This window comes from Thamnophis sirtalis, unplaced genomic scaffold (assembly GCF_051295495.1).
Source record: "Thamnophis sirtalis isolate CommonGarterSnake01/CBP01778 unplaced genomic scaffold, rThaSir2_p1.2 scaffold_2, whole genome shotgun sequence".
Taxonomy (NCBI): domain Eukaryota; kingdom Metazoa; phylum Chordata; class Lepidosauria; order Squamata; family Natricidae; genus Thamnophis; species Thamnophis sirtalis.
Window position 1 is genome coordinate 131,644,236 of NW_028261382.1, and position 26,562 is coordinate 131,670,797.

Here is a 26,562-nt window from a genome sequence, read left to right on the forward strand (position 1 = left end):
ACTCAGGCCGCTCTAGGCAGCCCAATTTAGGGCCTCGTTGCTCGATGTGAAATCCGGGTCATTCTCTTCCCCCCGCCTCCCCCTGGAGGCGCGAGCCGCGGAGGCCGAGGCGGCGGTGGCGCTTCCCCAGAAGCCCCTCCCTCGGGAGGATAGCCGCGGAGGTCAGTCAGTGAGGGAGGGAGGGAGCAAGCGGGCGAGCCAGCCGGGGCTGATGAGGCTGAAGGGAAAGCGGGTTCCTTCCACTGGGCAGACCGGCTTTGAAGCGAGAGGGACATGGGTTCTCCCCCCCCCCCCCGTCGCCCGCCAGCCAGCCAGCCAGCTAGCCAATCGCCGTACAAGCGTAAACGCAACAAACGGCTTTTCCCCCCTTATCCTACGTCGAAAAGCTAATCCAGTTGGATTTCTGCCTGTCGTGGAACGTTCTCTCCCCCGTTTTTTTTTAACTGGGTGAGCTTCATCCTTGGACAGCCCTGCGAATGTTTGACCCAAAATCCAGATAGAGGCTTCGTCGCTGGAAAGCCCCCCACCCACCCCAGTGATGTATTAACCATTAAGCCCACTAAGCGGGTACTTAGGGCACCAGGCCCAAAGGGAGCGCCAAAAAGTTGAGAAAGAGAAGAAGAAAAAACAATTATTTGTACACTATGTACAAAGGTGGGGGGGGGCACCAAGATTTGTCAGTGCTTAGGGCAGAGATCTTCAAACTTGGCAACTTTAAGACTTGTGGACTTCAACTCCCAGAATTCTCCAGATAGCTATGCTGGCCACTAGTCTTAGAAGTTGCCAAGTTTGGGGACCCCTGGTTTAGGGCATCAGTGAACCTTAATCTGCCACTGCTGTGCCTCCTCCCCCTTGGGAGAGGGACAATAGCAAATATTCTAAACCAAAACCAGAATTAGGGATGAGAGCATGTTCGGCCCAGTGGGACACATGTTAGAAACACAAGGAGGATGGCCTCCATGGCCATTCATAAACTTTAGAACTTTCCTTTGATGGCAAAAAAAACAAACAAAAAAAAAAAAAACAACCCAACAACATTTGGCTCATAAGTTGACTTGGAAATGTGGTTGATTTTTAAGTTGTTGGCTCACTCAATCTTGACAGGATAGCTTTACTTTGTTTTAATCACTTGTGATATTGCCTTAACTCAGAGGTCTGCAGTCTGCAGCTCCGGAGCCACATGCGGCTCTTTCCAGCCTCTGCTGTGGCTCCCTGTCGGTTGATCCCACCTTTTGCTGGCCCTGTCAATTCCATCCCATTCACTCCTCACCTGGCCTGAGAAGGTACACCACCTAGTCACACCAGTTGTTAAATTATTGGCTTTCAGGGTTTTCTAAGGGAAATAGATCCAAATGGCTCTCTGAGTGCTTAAGGTTGCTGCCTTTACTGTAATTAAAAATGCTTAAGAATCATGGCACTTCATGTTACTCATTCAAAAAAATTCATAAAGTAGTTGAAATTGCATATTCCATTTAGACAGCAATATTATACAGTTCTTTCCTCCTTAGCAGGAAATGATTTTATGGTAGTTACTTTTTGGTATACCTGTACAGATAGTCCTCATTTACTGACAGTGATTGGGATCAGCCATCCAGTACTAAGAAATGCTGTCATAAAGGGAAACTTTACATGATCATGCTTGAGTTAGGTCAGATCTCACTGTGGTCTTTAAGCAAATCGCCCCATTTGTTAAATGCAACATCAGGTATTACAACTTGCTATTTCCTGCCAGCTTCCCAATTGACTTAGCTTGTTGGAAGCCAGCTATGAAGTTTGCAAATGGTGATCCTGTGGGTGAGGATGGTGTGATCATCATGAATGTGAGCTGGTTGCCAAACACTTGAATTGCAATCATGTTTATGTAGGGATGCTGGGACAGGTGCAAGTTCAAAGACCAGTTATAAATCTCCTTTTTCAGCGCTGTGGCAACTTTATATAGTCATTGAACAAGCAGTGTTTCTCAGTATTGGACATTTTAAGAAGTGTGAGCTTTAGCTCCCAAAATGTTGGGAGGGAAAGGGAGTTGGAGTCCACACATTTTAAAAGTTGCCAAAGTTGCCACACTGTTGAACTATTTATTTTCACACTTAATTGCCCATCTCCCTCAAATCTTATATAGGATTTTGCTATTAAAAGATGTTAATTCCCCAGGCAATGGTTATAAAATGTTATTGGTGGCCTTGCTCAGAGTTATTCAGAGCTATTCAGAGCTATCCAGGTAATCAGCTCTCTAGTGTTCTTCGCTCTACATTTGAATTTGATCATAGAAAACAATCTGTGTGTAAACACTGCTTGTCTGGTCAAGCCAAACTTGGTGATATCTCAAAAATTATCCCCAAGACTGAGCAGTGCCTGTCCAGCAGTACCTATTCTTCAAACAGTATCCCACAGAATGAGAGATCATATAAACGGATTATTGTTCATGGAAAGGAATCCTAGTTCCTTAAAGCTAAACCACTCTTAATCTTGAAAATCTTGATTAGGAGAGTAAAATAAAATAGAAAGTAAAATATCCGGGAATGCCTTGCCAAGATAGAATCAGCCTGGCTGCTGCAAATAACAAGAGCACCTATTGAGCAGCCCCCACTCCTCAAGTTCCAGGAGAGGCATGTACCAGTGATAAGTGTTTTAACAGTTGGCCATTTATATTATGGTTTTTCACTGTATTGTGAAAAACTAGTGATTGTGTTGTGCCTAATTGGTTGGGGTGATTTAGAATTATGGTGAGTAATTAAAATATTTTTAAATAGATTCTTTTCACTTAGGTTCCTGTTTTTTAATATGATACAGCCCTATCACCATGGATAAGGTTTGCTGATTACTAAGGCTGTGTGCAACTTGAAAGGGATGCCACAACTTGAAGCAGAGGTTCCCTCCGAAGTACTACATCAGAAGGGCTATACTGCTTCAGTCTCGCCATTATAAAGAGCTGCTGCTCATACACAAAAGCCCTTCCTGCTAGAATGAAGTTACTGGCTAAATCAAGTTGACCCTCTCAGTGCTTCTAGTTGATACAAGGTGATTTTTATTTTCTGAACCAAAGAACTGTCTCTCCTATCTGTTTGAAGTGAGGCTTTCAGATGGAGCTGCACAATGTTACACAACTCTACCAAATACTATATCTATATGGTGTTGAGTAGAAATTTACAGAAGGGTTTGTTCAAGTTCCCACGGCATTTTACTTATTAGTATGCCCACTATTTGTTTTGTTAAATCCAAAGTCATTTCATTCATTATATGCCAGAAATATCTGAGACTTCTTAACATATGCAAGAAAGGAGATTCTAGTTTTAAATGACATATTCAAAGTATGGCCAATGTACAATGCTCAATCTTGAGGCAAGAGAAATTGCTATAAAGATATTAATGCTACATTAGGAGGCACATTTAATTTTCTTTTGAAGTCCAAGATACTTCCCTTAAAATAAGATTTGAAGATAAAAATGTAAATGAGCTTTTAGAGGGCATTTTGAGTTGCTTTATGCCATTATCCTTATCAAAAATGTCATAGAAATTCTTTTCTGCACTTTCCTATGTATAAGTAAAAGTTTTCTTATAACATTTGGAAGTTCTGCTGCTACAATAAGCAGTTTTATGAAGTTTTATGAATTTTTCATTTAGTTTAATCAATAGTGTAGGAATGTATCTGCCTGTTTATGTGAAATATAAAAGGGGATGAAGTGTTGATAAGTGATTCATTTTTACAAATTCATCAAAAATGGAGATGATTCTTATTAAATATTACAGAAAGTGTGTGCATTTTATTAGCGGAAGGCTAAAAATTAACCTTTAATGCATGAAATTCTAAACTTGGAATGTTTATAGAGAAATGTAATGTACCAATAGGCGGTGCCCCTGGAGATTAGATGAATTAAGTATCTGAAACCACTATATGTTCATAAGTAATCATGCAGTACTAAATGTCACAGTGACTCATTCAGGGACTTCTTTACATATTATGGTAGAAATACTTCCAAACAGTCTATTACTGCTTAACTCCTTTTGTTCTGTAAATAAGAAAAAAAAATACTAATCGTTTAATATTTTTAAAGTAATTTGAAGTGGAGCGTGCTTTCAATTAAGATATTTTGTAATCTGTATCTCTCCAAAGTAAAAATTACTGTAATAAATAAAATAGACTAGTGCCCTAAAATAAAATAAAACTTTCCTACAATTTGGAAGTGCAAATCATAATCACTGGTCATATGACCCCATGATTTTATCATTGCACAATTCTAATATGAATATCTTGGAAAAGCCTGATATTAATAGATGTTTCTACTATGCACCTATAAAGATGTGTTTAGTATCTTTGAAGACAAGGCTATACAGGTGGTTACAAAGCTGATTTACAGTGTGCAGAAGTTTTAGAAGCCATACTTGTAATTACTGAGAAAGCTAGTTGTTTGCTGGATTCTCTTTCAGCTTTAGAAGACAATGGGCAACTATTTCTGAAAAGTTCCCAAGAAAATTGTATAGATTTATCCATGCAGTTTGGAGGAGTCAAGACTGAATTGAAAGTACCTGCCCCCCCTAAAAGGGGAGGAGGGATAGAAAGAAGATGTTTGTGCTACTTCATTGATAGTTAACATTCATTGCTACATTTGTACATATTCATTAAAAATAGACATGAATTCTGCTCAGTCATAAACTTTGCTGGTTGCAAAGTGCCCAAATCTCAGTTATGTGACCATGAGGATTGTTTGATGGTCATAAGTGCAAGGACAGATTGCAAAGTTACTTTTCCAGTTCACTGTAACTTCAAATGGTTATTAAACCAAGTAACTAAATTCTAATTCCATTTAGATTTATTTATTTTATTAAATGTGTATGCACTTGTTACATGTTATAAAGCATTATGTTTTCCTTTAGTTATAATAAAAAGACTAAAATAGGCCAAGTAAAAATAATCATACAATTTTTTTTCCAGAAATTCAAGGAACATTTGAGTAATGTTTAAGTTAAGTTTATAAATGTTAGGTATTATCTCTGCAGAGCGCTTAGCAAATCTAAGTCTGTTGTATACTTCCAAATGATAGAAGGCATTTAATTGAAGCATATAGAAATTCAAAATATAATGTGAAATTAATCTTTTTGAAGGTTATTTAAGCTATGACATAGTAATGACAAGCTAATTTTATAGTGATGAAAAGATAATATGTAATCCTGGTGAGGCTTTTGTTAAGGGATCCTACCTGTCTTTCTTGAATGTATAAAAGTACATACAAAGGACAGTCTTGTCAGGCTACATGCAGGCACAGGTTTCGTCACTCCTCTTCACTATTCAATTCCCTGCGTTCAATAGTTAGCTTAACAGCACAACCTTCAAGAATTCTATATAGTTTAATTAAGCATTAAATATAAACTATTATTGAAAATGGAGGAAGCCATATTTATGCAGAAATCAGCTGCTATGGAAACCAGGAATCCAGCCATGTGAATATATGTATGTATGCATGGTGCAGGCTTGTGTGTGTGTGTGTGTGTGTGTATCAGTGTGTATGCAATACGTATGAGCCTCAGAGTTTAAATCATAGGTTTGTTTCTCCTGCTTTTTCATAGAAATGGACTCATTGCTGCTCTACTTCCAGACTGGGAAGTAAACGGCACCTGCAGTAATGCTTACGTCTGACCCTCCTAGCTTTCCGTTTTCCCAGCTTCAGCTCTCACAGGTCTTTAAGAAGGTTGTTTATGATGAATTGGCTTGAAAATCTATAGATCTGAGATAGCCCACAACCAACCCATATAGTGTGCGATAGACAGACAGATAAGGTCTATACATCTTTGTGTAGCTTTGATCATTCTTAACTAGCATCTGAATTTGACAAGAATACTCTGAATTCCTTGGGCATTTTTTTTTAAATTGAGACAAACATATTTAAAAATTAACAGCTCATTCTCTAAGAAAATATATTTATAAATAGCAATTATTACATCTATATTTCCTTTGTCCCCATGCATTCATTATGTTAGGGATGAGAAACTCTCGCTATGCAGATATTGTTGGACTAAAATGCCCAGCAGTCCCAGCATGAGGGATATTGGAAGTTATAGCAGAACAGCCTCTGGTTCTCCACTCCAGTGTGTGTGCAGCTTTATTTAATAGGAATTCTTTTAACTCTTTCTTCCCATTTTATTGGCATAAGGATGGGAACTAGATGGCATCCAGATGAATTGGACCACACAGTCTGAGTTTCCCTTTGAAATTCTGTATCTAATATTTATGTTAATTACACTACAAAAAGCTTTAAAAATCTGCAATTACTGTCATGGTCTTATAAATTAAGGTGACCTGGGAATAATTGTGATATATGTAAATGAAAATAGTACCTCTAATCCTTCCAGATTTGGCACCCACACCCTATGGTACATTTTTGTAAGACAAGGCTATCACTGAGACGTGACATTGATTGGCAGCTGGAGACACATTTTACTCTGATGATTATTGGCTGCATATTTCAATACCACCTGATTGATATAAGTGATCCTTGGAACTAAAACTCTTGGAAAATATACTGCTCAAAAAAATAAAGGGAACACTTAAACAACACAGTGTAACTCCAACTCAATCACACTTCTGTGAAATCAAACTGTCCATTTAGGTAGCAACACTGATTGACAATCAATTTCACATGCTGTTGTGCACATGGAATAGACAATAGGTGGAAAGCATAGGCAGTTAGCAAGACATCCCCAATAAAGGAGTGGTTCTGCAGGTGGTGAACACAGACTACTTCTCAGTTCCTATGCTTTCGGGCTGATGGGTTGGTCACTTTTGAATGCTGGCACTCTAGTGGTAGCATGAGAAGGAGTTTAGAACCCACACAAGTGGCTCAGGTAGTGCAGCTCATCCAGGATGGCACATCAATGCGAGCTGTGGCAAGAAGGTTTGCTGTGTCTGAGTGTCCAGAGCATGGAGGTGCTACCAGGAGACAGGCCAGTACATCAGAAGACGTTGTGGAGGCTGTAGGAGGGCAACAACCCAGCATCGGGACCGCTACCTCCGCCAAGGAGGGACAGGAGGAGCACTGCCAGAGGCCTGCAAAATGACCTCCAGCGGGCCACAAATGTGCATGTGGCTGCTCAAATGGTCAGAAACAGACTCCATGAGGGTGATATGAGGACCCGACGTTCACAGGTGGGGGTTGTGCTTACAGCCCAACACCGTGCAGGACATTTGGCATTTGCCAGAGAACACCAAGATTGGCAAATTTGCCACTGGCGCCCTGTGCTCTTCATAGGTGAAAGCAGGTTCACACTGAGCACGTGACAGATGTGACAGGGTCTGGAAACGCCGTGGAGAATGTTCTACTGCCTGCAACATCCTCCAGCATGACCGGTTTGGCAGTGGATCAGTAATGGTGTGGGGTGGCATTTCTTTAGGGAGCCGCACAGCCCTCCATGTGCTCACCAGAGGTAGCCTGACTGCCATTAGGTACCGAGATGAGATCCTCAGACCCCTTGTGACCCATATGCTGGTGCAGTTGGCCCTAGGTTCCTCCTAATGCAAGACAATGCTAGACCTCATGTGGCTGGAGTGTGTCAGCAGTTCCTGCAAGACGAAGGCATTGATGCTAGGGACTGGCCCGCCCGTTCCCCAGACCTAAATCCAATTGAGCACATCTGGGACATCATGTCTCTCGCCATCTACCAACGCCACATTGCACCACAGACTGTCCAGGAGTTGGGGGATGCTTTAGTCCAGGTGTGGGAGGAGATCCCTCAGGAGACCATCAGCCACCTCATCAGGAGTATGCCCAGCCATTGTAGGGAGGTCATACAGTCAGGCCACGCACACTTCTGAGCCTCATTTTGACTTATTTTAAGGACATTACATCAAAGTTGGATGAGCCTGTAATGTTTTTTTCCATTTCAATTTTGAGTGTAACTCCAAATCCAAACCTCCATGGGTTGCTAAATTTGATTTCTATTGATAAGTTTTGTGTGATTTTGTTGTCAGCACATTCAACTATGTAATGAACAAAGTATTTAATAAGAATATTTCATTCATTCAGATCTAGGATGTCTTATTTTTGTGTTCCTTTTATTATTTTGAGCGGTGTATATTTGAATTCGCTGGCATATTATTTATAGACATTAACTTATAAGTAGTCAAATTTAGAACACAAAGAGGAACAGCTTGGTATGTTGTTTAAGTTTTACATTCTGAAGATCTTTAGCTTGCATAAGTAGGCATTGGACTGTGTGCCCCTCTGGTATGAAAATGTTGTTTGTTTTCTACTAATTATCCTGAAAAGAGTAGGCGTGAGATGGCAATGTCATTGGATTGGCATAAATTAGTTTATTACAGCAGAATTGCTGGGAGGGGTGGGAGGAATGACACTCTGGAGATTGCTTGAACTCATACATTTCTGCTGCCAAAGTTTACAGGCCTGTAAATTTAAATGTAGAATTTTTGTAGGCAGGATGCATTGACAGATATGCTTAATGGAAATACATCTAGTTCTGAGCCTCAGAACAGGTCAATAATAATGCTTATATTGATAGCAGCAATGTAGGAGATGTTATTTGGTATTAAAGCTAAAATCCATGTTATCCCCTTAATCATAATTACATTAATATCGACAGGCCCTTGACAATACCCACTTTAGTATTGATAGATTTCTGTCAATAATGCATTTCTAAATAAAATACATTCATTCATAATTTGTATAATACACAGTAAGCAATATTAACACATATCAGAAAAATATACCTATTTAATTAATGATACTCAATAATTTCTTGTCTTAGAATGCATTACTGGTCAATAACAGTAGTTTAGTTTAATAAAAATAAAAATACGAATAATAGCATTTTTAAACGAATTAAATACAAAGTACCTGAGAATTAATAGAGCAGTGAAGATGTCAGGCACAACTTGTGTAAAGTTATGACCTAGGTAGGGCTGCATAGCCTAGAAATTCTCTGGTTATATATTTAATACATTCTGAACAGGAAAATCGCTATATAACCTCATAACTGTCTGACAGTTAATATGACAACATTTCACAGAAAATACAAATGCAAATTTGAGTGAAAATCCATGCTGATGCCACATTTGGAGGCATTTAAGATGGTAGCCATCTGTTGAAAACTGGAAGTGAGAAAGTCTACTCAGAAACAGTGTTGATCATGTAAACGCACCTTAGACTATGTGAAACAGGAGGGATCATAGAAGATACAAGTAGCAGTACTGGTATTCTCTCGTTTAGCAACTACAGTTGGGACCAGCAATTTAGTTGTTAAGCAGAGTGGCCACTAAGAGAAACTGCAACTCGATTTATGATCTTATTTCAAAACTTTTCTTTGTTTTACAGAACTGTGAAGGTTGTAAATATAAGTATTGATCAAAAAGATACATTTTCATCACTGTCGTAATCCAAACAGTCACAAAACAAGGAAAGTCTATATAAAGATGGTGTGGTAGGTACAATATTAGTGAGATCTATCTGGCCACTGGAGCCCAGAAGTAGCTCTAGAATGCAGGTTTTAATCAAAAATCAAATCAAAATCAAAAGAAAGCACTTCTTAATGAATCTGAACTTTAATATCATGAAAGTCTAAAGCATAACAAACCAGTATTTTAAAAGAGATTTAAACAAGCTAAAGTCTCTTAAATGTAAAGAAATTTTAAAAATGAGAATTTTTATCTGTGAATTGCAGGTCATTTAAAAATGGCACTTCCTCTGCTCAGGTAGTCAGACACAAAGGCAAAAAGAGAGAGAAAATTCGTACAATTAATAGTTCACTAATGTGGCAGTCCTTGAAGTTGATGTTTTGATGGAAATTTTGGGACAGCCCATGGGAATGGAATGTGAGAAGAAGAGGTGGGATTCAAAGCCACCCCCTCTATTGTCCTAACACAATGGCTATTTATTAGATTTCTAACTCACTTTTGTACCTCGTTGGCCCTTCAGCCTGATAACAAAATATTAGAAACCTAGACTCAAATAAATGGAAAGGCATGAATAAAAATGGTAAGTAGCACCTTCTGGTTTAATTAGGTTAATATGACAGGTGAACCTAAATAAATGTATAAAAATGTATATTTTAAGTATAAAAATGGTTTTATATAGTACCAAACCTGGTTGGATATTAACTCTTCAATCACATGAATTAGAGGTGCACCTGAAGTACAGATTTTAGGGCCAAACGTATCCCCTAAAAGCTTTGAATGACATTTCAGAGATTTTTAAAAGTTGATGCCAAATTGTAATTAATTTACAGAAGGGAGAAATGATTAAATGTCTGTCTAGAGGGCAATTATATTAACTATATTTAATTTTATTTAAATCTAGATATAAATGGAATGAAATAAAATTTAATTTTTATCTTGTTACCATTTTTTTTTTTTTAGTATAGCCTTCAGCATATCTTTCAAAGGCCACACTCGGCCTTTGGCCTTAAAAAATGTTATGGACCTCTGACCTCAAATACCTGGGATTGCGGAATGGTAATTAAGAACATGATATCCCTCAGGGAAGCTTGCCCTTATTGCTAAATTTGTTTTAATCTGAACATTTGTATTATAAAGTAGAAGCCAGCGTACATACTGTGCAGTAACAGGTACCATCAGAATGCTGGTTCATGTGAAAATCAATGTGTACATTGAACATACATTAAATGTATGTTGTATGTGCTGGTGAAAAACCACCAGCAAAGGAATTAACCTGAGTGGACATTTATTGTCTATTTTAATTTTAATGTCTAACATGACAACTAAAGATCCAGATTTAAAATATTTGCTTTCCATTCGGTGAGATTGGGATAGTTATGTTTTATTACTCTTGTTGGTCTAGCTGATGAAACTGTTATCAAAATGAAAAGAATAAATATTCTAAAGGACTACAAAATGTAAATGAACAAATGAAAATATGTTCATGAATTTATTTTTTGTTATAGAGGGCTCCGTGTTGACCATGGCATCGAAGGACAACAATGTCAACAAAGTGATTCCTGTCCTCAGAATTAGTCAGCTGGATGCACTTGAACTGAACAAAGCCTTGGAACAACTAGTTTGGTCCCAGTTCTCTTGCTGTTTTCATGGATTTAAACCTGGACTCTTGGCTCGTTTTGAACCAGAAATTAAAGCATCTCTCTGGCTTTTTTTGTGGAGATTCACCATCTGCTCCAAGAATGCAACAGTGGGACAGGCTCTACTGAACATTCAATACACAAATGATTTATCCCAAATACAGAAATACCAGACATTGAGCAAGCAACAGAAATTATGGTATCTTATTTGTACTGTTGGCGGGAAATGGCTGGAAGAAAGGTGTTATGATTTATTTAGCAAACGTCCATTGGAGTCATTCCAAAGGACAAAATATTTTATTAACTTAATAGTGAGGCTTCTCAGACTCTGTGAGTTGCTAAACTTCCTAATTTTTCTTCATAAGGGAAAATTTGCTACACTTACTGAGCGTATTTTAGGAATTAGATCAGTGTTCTGCCAGCCGCAGGGTGTCCGTCCAATTGCTTTTGAATACATGAACCGAGAACTCTTGTGGCATGGATTTGCTGAGTTTCTGGTGTTCCTTTTGCCACTTATTAACATGCAGAAACTCAAACTCAAGATTTCTTCTTGGTCTTTACCTGTTAGGAAAAACTTCAATAATGAAAGTATGTCAGAAATAAGTCACAAGGAATGTTCTGTGTGCGGGGAATGGCCTACTATGCCTCATACTATTGGCTGCTCACATGTTTTTTGTTACTATTGTATTAAAAGTTGCTTCTTATCGGATATATACTTTACCTGTCCTAAATGTGGCACCGAGGTGCAAGATCTCCAGCCGTTAAAATATAAGTTAGAAATGAAAGAGATATAACTGACTTGATGTTTTCCTCAAACCCATAACGAAATATAATTCATAAAAATGACAGAAATAATTTACATGTACTGCATATTTTAGTTGGGTTCTCCCCCCCCTCAATTGTCTTTCTATAATTCATTCCTATATAGACTGCTTAATTTATTATAAACAGGTGCTCTAATTATCATGTACTCGAAACCCAATAAACTGCTTTTTAAAAGATAAAGTCATATTTGGTGCTTTTTACCTTTTTTTTTCTCAAAACACATGCAAGTTCCAGAAGATCTGAAAACTAACTTTTTTATGCATATCCTATTCTAGATTAGTTGGTGCAAGAGAAAAATCTTATGGACTAATCTGAAGAGTTATGAAAAAATGACAATATTTTCATTTGCAACTTTTCAATTCAGGATTTTTTTTAGGTAATATGTTTAAAATGGAAATATTAAATCTGAGATTCCTAGTTTTATTCAATTTAACTTGAAAAAAATCATAATCGGTTGTTTTCATACATATTGTCTGTGTATCGTGGAACAAAATATCTATATCAAATGCTACCAGCCATTTAGATAACGATTATCCTTTTTGATGATAAATTATTTGGATGAATATATATTTCTATTTCTCCTGTAATCATTCAGGGGAAATATATCTTACATTGTGCCAGGAAGCTGACATTTTTAGCCTATTTTTTTGGCCATTCCGACTGGTTTTAGACAATATTAACTATACTATGTTTTTAAGCTAAATATTCTTTTCATGTTATTTAACAGTAAAATATCCTGTTTATCCAATGTAACTGTCTGTACAGCTATTAATTTTTTACACTTTCCTGTTTCTTACTTTGGGGAATTCATCGTTATTAAAGGATAACAGTTCTATCATTCCTGATCTTTTGTCTCTTTTATCTGGCACTTCCTTGCATGCTGTTCATAATCCTGTTTGAGGTTTATTTTGATATTTTTCTTGCTTTAGTTTTAGCTTGTATAGTGCACCCATTATTTAGAAGAGCTTTGAATTTCCTTTGGTTTGCTAGTGGCATCACTTATTTTGTCAGCCCTCCTTATCAGTGACCTATTAACTGGTCTTTTATTTGGGATATTTTGCAGTATTGAGCTAATGGTCTATGTTTGTCTCTTTTTCTATGGACTTTGTAGTTTAGATTTACATCATTATCTCTTGGCAAGCTCTTGGCAACAGAAAGCAAGAGTCTCACAGAATTTTCTTTACGTGGATTTATTAAAAGAAAAGGGATTAGGTTACACAAATATCAACAACTGGCTATTTCCATTTTAGCACCCAATTTATCTCTTAAGTTCACTGGGGGTTGGATTTCTTAATTCTTTTGCTAACACTCATATGATGGATAGGCTAGGTGGTTAACCATTTTCCTGACAGAACGTTCAAATGTTTTGAGCTAATAATATTTTGCAAACTGCTAACCCCTTTCTGAGAGTCTAAGAAGCTTCTAACATTTAGAACACTAGAATTTTCCAAAATAGCAAACTATCATAGTTCACAATTTCCCTAGTAAATATTAGGGTTTGGTGTTGCTCCCTTAGTTGGTTTAGAAATTTCATCAAGTTTCCCTTTCAGCCAGGCATCATATTAAAACATTTTGTCTGTAGGTGGCTGGATTATAAAGCCACGTTGTCAGTGTCTTTCATAAAGATATTGGCAACAACTGTTGGTAATGTTGACCCCACTATTACTATTGCAGATTTCATGGATATATTTGTAAAGTCACCAGGAATGTGGCAACTCAAAGGAGATTTTACCTCTGTATTTAAATTTAGCTTGCAATTAAATTTCAATTGACAGATTACAAATTGATATGGAAATGAGTGAATATTCTGGATTGATTTTCACAATTACTGCTACATTAAATGCTCTGTTTTGATAAAGTATGGGCAATTGGCACAAAAGGAGTATCAATGGACTTTCGTTTCTGGTTGGCTTATTTCTTTAGTTCATTTCTAGTTCATCATAGCCCAATTCAAAAGGAAGTTTGTATCTGAGTTTATTATTTGGTTTTGCTCTTGTAAGATTAAATAACTCCCAGAAAGCAAATTATCTTCCTTATTTTCTTTAAAAATACTTCTTTTTTTTATATAGACCATTTTTTTTTTTTCAATATGTGGCATTTCACCATTCTATGTAACCAGGATCTTAGTCACAGCTTGTGAGACAAAAAATGGTTTTATTTAGTTATTAACTGCCCTGGTTTTGTTGCAGAAATAGGGACAGACAGAAATGTTACTGACCCTCATCAAGTAACTCAAACAGCATACATTGCAGCCACTTTTTTTCTGCCGTTCCTGTCGTGATCCTAGCCTTTTTTACCAGTAGGATAGGTGTAATAATGGAGAAAACCATTTCTGAAGGGTCAATGAATCTGGGAAAATGATTGCACTACATTAACTTTTAACAGCATGAACACTTTTAAAGAGAATGGTCTGCCTTGGCCATGTTTGCTAATGTCTAGCTTATGTCCATTTAACAGAAGATTTAAACTGGATAAGGAGTTATGTGTTTACCAATGAGAAAACTGACTTTGAGTTGGAGATAAGTATGTACTAATGATGAACATGTGACTGCTAAAGTGTACAAACCGTTGTTGAAAATGAATACTGAAAGTGAGTATGTCAAAGATTGTATGATTAAATGAGCAAAAAAATTTGGTTGGAATATGATGTTGGATTAGTAGGAGATTATGTGCAGTAAAGGATAAAAAAATAAAATTTGCGATTTTTTGATTAAAAACATGCTTTTTATAAGATAATATATAATTGGTACTTAATGATAACACCTAACTAACACCTAATAAATTGTCTAAGATGTATAACTATGTGCCAAACGTATGTTGGAAATGTAAACAATCTGAAGGTACCTTTTATCATTTTGGTGGATGCTAAGGAAGCTAAGAATTATTGGAATAGATGTGCATTTCAATTCAAATAATTTAGATGTATTTTAATTCAGATATATTTTTAAATGGAATATATAAGTGAAGCCAGAAGCTTTTCATTTAGATTTGATGGTTAAACCATTTTTTTTAAAAAAAATATAGAACTTTGTTTTTATGCATGATAACATATCATGGGGTTCTTTATGCACAGTGATAGAAAGATTCATAACTATCATCGATGTAAGAATGGATAGTGAAATTAAAGGATTTGGTGGAGATGGTGAAATTGATGTTTTGATTGCAAAAAAAACTTTGTCTAGCTTCATCTCTACTTTTAAGTTTAAAACTAAAATTAACCCAGGACCATACAACATCAACACTGGACGAGTCACCAGAAGAATATGCCATCCTCATACTTCTAGTGATAGGTGTTTTCCAGAATGAGGATTCAATATGTTCTCCAAGAATAACCATTATCGATGATCAATCAAGGGATTGCAAATTAGGAAAGCAATCAAGATTACTCTTAAATACTCAGTAACCTGCCTTTCAATTGGAAGCAGGAGTATGAACTATGCAGAACCTAGTGCTCCTGTGTCCCTAGCCAGTGTAGTGAACCACTTATCTAGGAAAATATCAGTGTCCAATTCCACCATAGAATGGACAATGATTGATTACTCCAGTAATATCTACATTGGCCATTGAAAAAACCCTGGCAGTGAAGATACCTTTGCAGGGGTTTTCTGCCAGAAAAACATCATCTCATTATCCTCCTCATCGTCATCTAGTACAGAACAGTTTCAATGGGATAACTTTTGACCTTCAGTATTATATACACAGTACATTCTGCTAACTAAGCAAGTTAATTTTCTCAAAACAATTGCCCAACAAGGACCAGAGTTACAGTTTGCACTTTGACAAGAATCCATGGGGGTTTGATATTAAGCACACTGAGGGTAATTAAGTTGTTGTAATCATTAGTTTAGCAACCAGTTTGGCACAGAGCTTCAGTCTCCCCACCTTAGCCACAAGCAAGAACATGAGTTAATTTGCACTCCTATTTAAAGTTGTTCTCTTGTCTTTAGAGAATGTAATTATTTTAACTGTTAGAGATGCAATCATACAAAGCATTTTGCAGCTACCAAAAGAATAAAAAAACCCGTCTTTGAGTTTCAACATCCCTCTTTCAGTTGTGAAACTGGCGTATCAAAATGAGACAGAGGTGTATCTTAAATTGGATTCCGTCCACTGCAGAAAGCGCCTCAACCTTCGATTTTTGTTTTTTTGGAACAGTTGCTAAGGAACATAGTTTTATTCTTTATGAATCTTTTGACCTCCCTGGGTCTTTTTTTTTCCAGGAGGAAGAAAAAGATATTCTGGAACTCAGAAACCCCAAATGCAGATCTGCTTTCTACTTGGAATTGGAATGCAGTTTATCCCCCCCACCCCCACCCCCATTTCCTTCCCACCCCCCACTTAACTAGATGGATGAAACACTTTAATGTCATTATAAGAGTAATGGAATTGCTTGGGTGTTTGGGAGCAGATAGTATTCTACTTGTGATTGTCTTTGCAGTAATGCATTGCTTTGAATTTGGAATTCTATTATTTTACATCTTTGGCAGTTTAAAGTGTATTTTTTTTTTATAAACAGCAAACTTCACCTCATAAAAATTCATTACATAAGGGTATAAACAAGTATTTTTCCTTCCAGTCGTTGGCAGTAAGTGATTCATCAGTTTTTCACAGAAAACCAATTTCATTGCAGATGTTCTATAATTTCCATCCCTCTTCAGTTGTAAAATCATATCAACCATTCCCAATGGTAGCAATATATATATCTTTTTTTTAAAAAAGAATGTGTGTGTGCTTAATCTTTTTAATAGAATTCACTAATGTTTGCTGTCTCATCAGCTTTTCAAAATAACCCTAAAGTAATCATACTGCCATTCTTCCTTTGGGTAGATGATCAGTTCCTTTACTGCTCTCTATTATACATTTTAATACCTTGTTAAAAAAAACAATAATCCACAGCCACCACGTAGAAAAGCTATATGTCCACTGTTTCCCTTGGGAAATGTCTAATACAATTCTATACATGCCCACTTGGAAGGTACTTTCTTCTAGATCAGGGTACTTTCTTTCAGCTAAGTGGATAGAGGTTTGTTTCCAACTGTGTGGTGGATAGAGAACGGCTTGCTAATTATTCCTGTTGACGCTTACGGCAGTTTGGGCAGCACCACTGTTTTCATGGATTGTAAAATTCTCTGTGGGAGTGAGTTGCTTTATCACAATTCACTCACAGCTGATTGCCATCTTTATTAAACTGCAGCCCTGTGAAGCAAGATTCATCTGTTTCCCGACCTTGGCAACTTTAAGAAGTCTGGACTTCAACTCCCAGAATTCCCCAGCAGGAGCAACTGAAGCACTTTAGGGTTTTAGATTTAGATCTGGGGAAACCCAGGTTCATGTCTGCCCACATCCAGGGATCTCCCTAGGGGCCAGTTATTCTTTCTATGCCTATCTTAACACAAAGCCTATCTTATCACACAGTTGGCATTGCAAGAAAAAATAGAATAGGTGTCTATGCTACATTGAGCTCTTTAAAAATGGCATATTCCTGTAACAAATATATTCAAATAAAACAATGCAATATAAGAGGTGGGTAGATGCGTCAAAGGGAGACATTGACATGGGAATCAAATGTGTGTATGCAAATATGTTCTGACCCCTCCTCATCCCACAGCAACATACACCGAGTCAAAGATACTTTATGGAATTTATTAACAGACAGACAGGTCCTTGGCAGCAAGCCGGCACATATAAGCCTTGCCAGCAATCCAGCCTGCCAGGCTCGCAATACTGTTCTCCAACATTCGTTAAAGCGTTGACTTCTGCAAAAGGGTTGTGTGCACAAGCATTCCTTTTATAGTCTAGAGAGGAGCCTAATTACCAGCAGCTGAGTGCAATTACCTCCTGTAACTGCACAACTGTTCCTTACGCCTATTAGCTCTCCGGTGCCGGGCATCCAGGAACAATTCACTGCTGACATCAGGATCACACTCCCTTGTCTCCTCCCCACTGGTCCAAGGCCCAGGTGCCTCCTGGTAGCTAACCAGCCTCTTTGCGCCCTGCTCAGAGTCGGAAATCTGTCCAGGGTCCTCCACATCCTCCAGAGCCGACTCATAGGGCCCCTCACTGTCGGAGTCTGGTGGCAGCTCCAACGGCTCCTGCTGGGCCACAACACAAATATATATAGCAATAGCACTTAGACTTATATACCACTTCACAGTGCTTTACAGGCTCTCTAAGCGGTATACAGAGTCAGCATATTGTCTCCAACAATGTATGGTATATACACATGTATGCATGTATGTATGTATAGAAGGGCTCCTCCCTGGAAGTTTGTTTAAAAGCTTTCCTTATTTTCTGGGTATGCAGAGAAACCACCATTTACACAATAGAACCACTGCTATTTCCGCTGTACTTAGTAGACTTATTAAAAGGATCTGGATTTAATTTATATTCTAAAACATTAAATTAATTTTTACCTGCAGATATTAATGGAACTTCATTAGCCCTAAATGTGATTTTATTGAATGCCTGGAGGACTAAATTAACCAGAACGGAATGTGAAATTTGGTAAAAAGAAATAGATTCAGAAATAGATCAAGGTGAGAAAAGATTAACAATATAGTTTTTTAAAAGTATCACCAGATATTTGCAGCAAAAGGCAGCACATTTGAATGATGTAAAATGAGTCAAAAATTATGCATAACCCCAAACTTCTCATAGGCAAAATGAGCAACACATACAAAATGCAAAGTGGCAGTTTAATTTGCAGTAAAAAAATGTGAGGAAAGTGCAAAGAAATCAGACTGCAAATAATTGTCAAATTATTTTACAGGACCTACTTCACCTATGGCAATTGTAGCTTGCATCAAAGACATAAAGGCACTTAACTATGTGAGACTTTTGACACTACAATTTGTATTTGCATCCTTGTCCTTATCACTAAAACTGAAAATACTGACATTGTTGTAGATATAGTTTAAGTTGTCTTGTGCAAACATTGGCTCTAGCAGATTAATCAAACATAAAAACATTTATAGTGGTTGTTTTGCCTATGGCTAGCACAGATTCTCTTATTCCTGGCATTATTAATTAAATCTCAGTTTGGTATCAGGACTAAACATGTGCTTTCTGTGATAACCCTCAAGTACAAATAAATGATCCTATATTGAACCACTCAACTAAAACTTCCATGTCCCTTTAACACTATACTTTTTAGTTACTCCATATCACAGATGGAAAATTGCCGTATGTTGTATGAAGCAAAGGCAAACTTTGATTAAGCCATGTTAATAGGTAAAACAGCAAGGTAAACCTATGCTACAATTATTTAAAAAATCACAATAAAAAGCCACAGCTTAGTGTATACTTTTGGAAAGTGATCCAAACCAGTCATTCCTCAGGAAAACCCAATAGCTTTAGGTTTTGACACACATTTATAAATTTTAGAATTGTTATAAGCATCACTACAAAATGATACATCCATCATAAGAATATATTAAGTGATCCATGAAGTTAAGTACAAGATGAAAGGTTGGTTGGTTGGTTTGCTTGTATATTTACATTTGTTTGTTTGTTTATGTACAGTTTTTATAATTCAGTTAACCATAAAGTTTATGGCAATGAACAAAATTAAAATCAAAATTATTGTTTCAAGGGAAATAATTATGTAAAAATGTCTGTGTGATGACTTTCTTTAGTCAGCTGACTTGAGGGTCTGGTGGAACTACATGGGCCTTCAGCGACAAAATATTCTAGAGGATGGGAACGATCACTGAAACTTTCATCTTGTCTACTTCTTATACATCTTTCAAAAATTAGGCCTTCAATATCCCCCAGCTGGATAGGAGTTTCCAGGCCTTCTAAGCATTGCTTGATATATATTGTACTATGCCACACTTGAAACTAATAACCAGCACTCTGAAACTGGACATGGAAGTATATTGGTAACAAAGGGGTGGGTGGGTTTAGTATTGTTGTTATTCTGCATTAGCTCAATTGTCCCTTTAGCTGCTGCAATTTTTAGACATCCAATGGGAGTCTCATGTTGAGTTGTATGGCAATCAAGATGACAATATGGATCTAGTAGTATTGCAACTGGCATACCAAAAGACCACCGGGACACGACCAGGCCCCAGCTTCTATAGACTCCCTCTGAAGAGCACCCAAAACTTGAACCGCCCTCAGAGGGACCATGAACCCAACCCTAAATCACTACTAGGCCTGTTGTTATAGACAAATGTAACTCTATTTCAGTAAGATTTAATCTCATTCTCCCACCCACCTCCAAAAAAATCAAATTGTTCAAAAACTTCAGTGGAATCTCAGGCTCAGCTCAGAGTGGCAATGTATAACTTGATGTCATGAATAAAATTAAATGATTACTTCTCTCCAGAGTTTAATTTATCTATTAATGGAGAGACCCCTGTGGAATTCCACACTGGAGTTATCGTTCGTGTGTGTGTGTGTGTGTGTGTTTGTGTGTGTGTCCGTCCCATTATATGATCACCCAGTAGAAATACCCAGTCAAATATTAGTGGAACTATTATCAGATAGTGTTTTCAAAATCTAACTTTTATAGATGGTCCAAAATAATGGTCCAGAAGGATCTTATAAGATCAAGTTGTATACTCTGCTTTCTAGGGCCCAATTTAAGCCCACTAGAATGGCATTAAGCCTATGACCTTGGACTTGGACTATAATTGCAAAGGATCCAGAAATTATCTGGGATCATTTGTAGTTGCAATCACCAAGAAACAGCAGATTAGGCAAAAGTTATCAGATATGTATGCATCCAGGGAGGACTGCTTCAGAATAGGACACACTATTGTAGGGGTGTCAAACTCAAGGCTCTGGCACTGGATCCAGCCCATGGGGTGCTTAGATCTGACCCACAGAGTCACCCTGGAAACAGTGAAGGACTGGCTCGCGGTACCTCTGCCAGCGAAAATGGGCTCCCAAGCACTGTTTTCACTGGCAGAAGGTTGCAGGAAGCCATTGCAGCTAAAAAGAATTCAGAAGCCCGTTTTCGCTGGCAGTGCTTGGGCCACCACAGGCTCCTCTAACAGAGTGATGTCAAGCTGGCCAATCCCCCCCCAACCACCCCTCTCCCGAAGTCAAAACAACTTTGATGCGGCCCTCAATGAAATCGAGTTTGACACCCCTGCACTATTGCCTCTTCATCATACCCACCTTTGCTGAAACATTCATTATCTCCAAGATCCAGCTTCTGGCTATCCAAAGAAAGGACTGGATTAAGCTCACAATTATAGGCCTCAGATTATAGAACACTTTGTCTATTTCAATGGGATCCATAAAGTAAAAAATATGTAACAGATTACTACCCTTGTTTCAGTCACTAATGAATCAAAGAACTGCTTGGGATCAATGATTATGAAAATACCTCAAAGGAGAATTCTTATCAAATATTTTGGTATCTCTCTATTCTAGATAACCAGGTGTGAAAGTAAACTACCAGTCAGATTATTATGAAAATAATTTATCTGGAAAATATCTGGATCTGGGAAGCATATCATCTGTCATAAAGTATTTGATAGTGCAAGCACAGGCAATCTGTGAACAGACTTTTTCTCAACTTTCTTGAAGGCTATTGGATAGTATCAAGTGAAGTTGTGAAACCACATACCACATTAAATATCAGAATTAATTGGGGGAATAAAAGATCTTTCATAAGTCAGTTCCCCCAGGCCTACCACCTCCCCAGAGCACCAGAAATTGGTATGAAAATAGCCAATTTCACTATACCATATTTATTTGTCCATGTTTATGGATTAAGAAGGCAAGAAACGAGGGGCTCAGTGTTTTTGTTGAATAAATGGAATAGGGTTGGCTCATGCTCTCATTGTGACCCTTATTTTTTAACTTGAAACAAGATGCTTTATTGTTGAATTTTAGTGGCAAAAGTTTGGAGAGCTGGGAAGAAACAAATGCAGATTTCTACTCTGTGTCTTTTAATCCTGGCTAACTATATTGCATAGCATGCAGAAGTAAACTAAAACATGTTGGGCTAGTTTGTGGTTCTTTGCGTGAAGTCAACCCAGCCATTATGTGCAAATGTCTGTAAATATTTAGAATAAAAGATACTCTTTTGACTCCCAGGATAATCGGCATTACTTTGCCATTTCCACTCCTCTAGTATACATCTGAACTAGTGACCTAGAAGTGAAAGGATAATTCTCAAGTAATTTTACAGCTTGCTTTGAATCTGAGTTTTGTACATCTTACTAATTACCCTTATCTAAATGCATTTATCTCTTTTTCTAACATCACTTCAGATTCATGGCAACATTGATTAAGTACCTGATGGCCTAGCTGAGCCATTTTTTTAAAATTGTCAAGCTAAACTCTGTCTTTAGCATTTGTAGTCTCCTAAGTAGTAATCTAGTCTCATTTATTCTAGCTAACAGTTAAGTGAACTCTATAAGGCATGAAAAAGAACAGATTTCAGTTTGACATCATCCAGTGTTCTAGCTAGCGAGAAGGGTTTTAAAAGAATCACCAGACATTCATGTGATTTCATCCTGTCCATCTTTTTCACTTAACTCATCTAATATGCTTTTAGGATGCAGTCAAACATCCTACAAATCATCCTGGATCTTATGCACCTGGAAATCACCTGGCACTCCACCCCTTTGCTCACACCGTTTCTTACTTGACAACCACATGACCAGTAGTTACAGTAATCTTAGCAGAATAACTTTTGTGATTGGGACACAAGAATATTTCAGACATTTGTAGGAACTTTCATAGAACTAAAATTGCCTTTACATATGGTTATCAACAGAACAGAGGAATAACTTTGTCATGTCCACCCACATTGTAACTGCTCCATGTTGACGTCTCCTCTCATAAAATATGTGTATCAGCAGGCTTGCTCCTGATCTATAAAAGTATCTCATCAACTTGCAAGTGACTCAAACTATAAAATCTTGCTTATAGAAAAGTTATCTCAGAATTATTTTCATCATCCCCCTAAAAAATATTAACCACATACCAAACCAAACACTGTATATCTGAGAATGTGTTTAACATTATTTTTGATTTTTCATGAGTGATTTTAGTTTCTAAGAATTGTTGTCATAGGCAATGGTAAGAATGTTTCTCACAATATTGTAAGCTGCCCAAAGTTATCTTGTGGTAAGATGGGCACTAATTAATTTTACAAATAATGAATGAATGAATGAATGCTCAGCAGTTTTATCCTGTATTTAGTCAGAAGGTATAAATTTGAAATGTAATTACGTTTAACTAAACATAGTTAAAGGTCCAGGGCCTTGCCTTATTAGGATTACTGTATCACAAGCTTTAGATCATCTCTCCCAAATGCAATTAAACTTCCTAATCTTCTAGATAAATCTTGGAAAGAAGAGTCAGAAGTCACATTTTCATTTTGCATTTATTTATTCACTGGAGGCTTCAAACATGTTTCTTCTGTTAGGGTTAGGGGCTAAAAATTATTGAGTTCTAGCAGTGCAGATTACCCTCTTACTGTCTTATACTGAAAATATTCCTCCCTTTGGTTTTTAAAAAACCAGTTCTAGCAAATCACTATGCATCAGCTTCTATTGCAGTGCTTCCTTTGTTTGGTTCTAGATACATTCATTCATCAGAGGAACTGAAATACAGAAATTCATTGTTGTGGGGTTTTTTGTTTTTGTTTTGCTTGAGGAGAGCAATGAGTTTCCCTAAACTTCATTGTTTTCAATTAATACTTGCAATCAATTCAGTTACAAGTGAGCTTGTTTCTTTCAAACTGACTGCTTTATGTTCTTTTTACAATATCTGAAGTAACTTCTGCTTACTCAGCAAGAAACAATTGTTAACGCTTCCACAATGGGCAATCTGAAACTCTCAGAACATATTCCTCACAATCAGCATGTATTTTAGAAATGACCTTTTCACCCAGCTAAGCATGCAGTTTTTGTAGACTTTCTCCACTTTATTTCTTCCTCCTGTTGAATTCCATTGCTAAACTCCTATTAGTTGTCCCTGTTCAGTTGTTTAAAAGGAAACGGTGTGGCAATTACAACTGTAGAGCTGGTATTTCTGTCATTAAACTGTTTAAAGTAAGAATAACATCTGAGAGATTCTGAGCTTTGATTAATGTTCTGATGTTTTACAGCTTTGCAGAGCCCCAAATGTTGTTCTCGTTTACTCTCCATATCCACTTATCTGAATCTGAAGGAGGGCTGAGTGGTATGATGGATGCTCTGATGAGAAACATAGTGGTTGGCCATTAAATTTTATCCCCTCTACAAATGCTGCTTATTGGCATGCTTTGGGAAATATGTCTATCTCTTGTGTATTTTCTTATTTTGCTGCTTTTCAAAAATTAATTCATTATCATTATTTAAATGCATTTTTGCATGATACCCTATCTTTAGTTTCATAAATTCTTTTATTGTTATATTTTATCAAGTTTCAGTCTACATTTCTATATAACAGGCATGTCCAAAGTCCAGGGGCCAATTGCAGCCGGTTTTCAAATTTTGAACGGCCCGCAGCCTGCCGGAGTTATTTGTTTAGTCTTTGATAAAATAGTTCATTTGCATGTAATGTTAATGGTTCAAAGAATGTCAGGCTGAATGGTCGGCCCCCCACATTTTCACCTCACCAAAGCTGGCCCTCCTTGCAAAAAGTTTGGACACCCCTGCTATATTCATCCATTAGTCTATGGGTTTGCCCCCTTCATTTCTTTTCATTCTCCATGGATCCCAGTCATTACTTCAAATTAATTTATTTTTATTATTTCTCTGAATTTCTCTTGTATTGTCAGTTATCTTCAATGTGTAAATGGTTATGAGATTTAAAATATTGCATCTTATAGCATTACTAGCATTATTTTAATCATATATCCACAGTAATTATATTATGCAAACTCCTCAGACTTTTCTTTTAAACTTACTTTAAAAGAATCTTTAAACATTGTTATTCTTAAGTTCAACAATTTCTACATCAGTTAACGTTTTGCCTAAACTCTTTGCTGGACTATTGAGCAACAGCTCAGTGATGGGATTCAATTTTTTTTACTACTGGTTCTGTGGGGTGGCTTGGTGGGTATGGCAGGGGAAGGATATTGTAAAATTTCCATTCCCTTCCCACTACAGGGGAAGGTTACTGCAAAATCCATATTTCCTCCTGATCAGCTGGGACTCCGAAGGCAGAGAATAGATGGGGGTGGGGCCAGTCAGAGGTGGTATTTACCAGTTCTCCAAACTACTAAAAATTTCCACTACCGATTCTCCAGAACTTGTCAGAACCTGCTAAATACCACTTCTGCAACAGCCAGTCTGTTTTTTCCTTGTCCATGCTATTTCTGCCATTAAAGAATTACAGAGAAATATTTTTTTAACCAAAATCCTTGAAATGTCTGCTATTTTTATTCCATTTTATCAAAAAGTAAAACAACTGTTTGTGTTTTGGTGCCTTCCCAATTCAATCTATGGTTGCATTTGTCATTAGATCCAATTCTGAATCGAACTGATCATAATCTTGTTGCCATCAAATCTCTTATTTGAATTATATCTTGCCTCCTTGAAATTTCCAATCTGAATCAGATTTTTGAATAATATATATTGTACACTTTAGTGTATAAGCCATATCTTCTTTACTCAGAGCCCTATCTAATTTGGTTGTGCTGGGCCCTAATTTCTGCCAAATTGTATCATTGAACTGGTGGGAGTAACTTCTGCATTTATGATTGTTTCATCTACTGGTTTGAGCTTTCTTTTAAAAATTCAAAGCAGCCACTATTTTCAATATAGTATCAATTTTGGGAGAAAAACCTGAATGACTTCTCTCTTTTTTTAATTGCTATATGACTGCTCAAAATGGATTCCTTTTACCTCCTAGCTACTTTCTCCATTTGAAGGGGGCGGGGGAAATATCGGCTCACAGTGTGCTTTCACCCAAAATGGAAAAGCAATTGGAGAAATGATTTTAAGCAGACAAAGAGCTGGAAAGGAATTTGCTACGCATCTGTCATCCATTTTTCCTTTCCTCATTTCAGCATCTAATGTTGAATTACCTTCAAAAAGACAAACACAAACTGCTGGGTGAAACTCAGCATCATATGTAGTTTGCATTTTGAGATTAACTCAAATGTGAACTTACTGTTGTGGCTCTGCATGATTTTTTTTAAAACATCCTACACATCTATATTATCTTGGGCAGAGTAAATTAACATAGACAGAGGCTGCTATACCTTACTGCATTTCTCGAGCTGCTGATAAAGCAAATTGCACTAGAGGACCCGCTAGTACGACAAGATAGTGGTATGACAGAAATAATATAAGGAATAATAAGGACTCAGGTGTCCATAATTAAAGCTGTATTTCAACCAAGGGGTTTCAGTTACATCATTTATCAATGTCATTACAAGCTCTTGACAAAATTACAAATTTATATGCAGAATTCAGAGATACATGATTTGTTAGAATGCGTGAAGAATGTTTCTATTAAAAGCAGGCAGACAATATGTTAACCTCTAATGCTAGAAATGCCAGCAATCTAAGATAGGAAGAAAATCTGCTTTTGTTTCCCCGTTCTTCTCCCTCCCCCGTTCCTTCTTTCTGCCTACTTAGCAACTGATCAGATTGATTTGAAGCACCAAGTCAAGGTGGGCCAGGGAAATCTCAATGTGACTCTCTAAAAAGATCTGCTGAGTATAAAAATCCATTTGCCCCTTGCTAGCATTTCAAGGGAAGGTTTGGGGGTAACTGTTAAATGGCAGACTAAATATGTTAG

General features: G+C 37.2%; 1 protein-coding gene across 7 annotated transcripts; it reads left to right on the forward strand.

The window, feature by feature from the left end:
• The first annotated feature begins 84 nt into the window (after window positions 1-84).
• Window positions 85-14,541, forward strand: PEX2 (peroxisomal biogenesis factor 2). Of its 7 annotated transcripts, none has more exons than XR_015695615.1 (3): window positions 993-1,283; window positions 2,766-3,018; window positions 9,321-9,408. XR_015695615.1 is itself a non-coding variant. In XM_014052485.2 (3 exons), exon 3 carries the CDS (start codon window positions 10,923-10,925, stop codon window positions 11,829-11,831), a length of 909 nt encoding a protein of 302 aa, XP_013907960.2. In that variant the 5' UTR covers window positions 1,035-1,283; window positions 2,766-3,018; window positions 10,906-10,922; the 3' UTR covers window positions 11,832-14,541. The 7 variants fall into 7 exon arrangements, 4 of the variants coding, with proteins under 4 accessions (XP_013907937.2, XP_013907946.2, XP_013907960.2 ...); XM_014052485.2 differs by lacking the exon at window positions 9,321-9,408 and adding an exon at window positions 10,906-14,541 and having other exon boundaries at window positions 1,035-1,283; XM_014052462.2 differs by lacking the exons at window positions 993-1,283; window positions 2,766-3,018; window positions 9,321-9,408 and adding exons at window positions 85-161; window positions 10,906-14,541.
• Window positions 14,542-26,562: the final 12,021 nt, after the last annotated feature.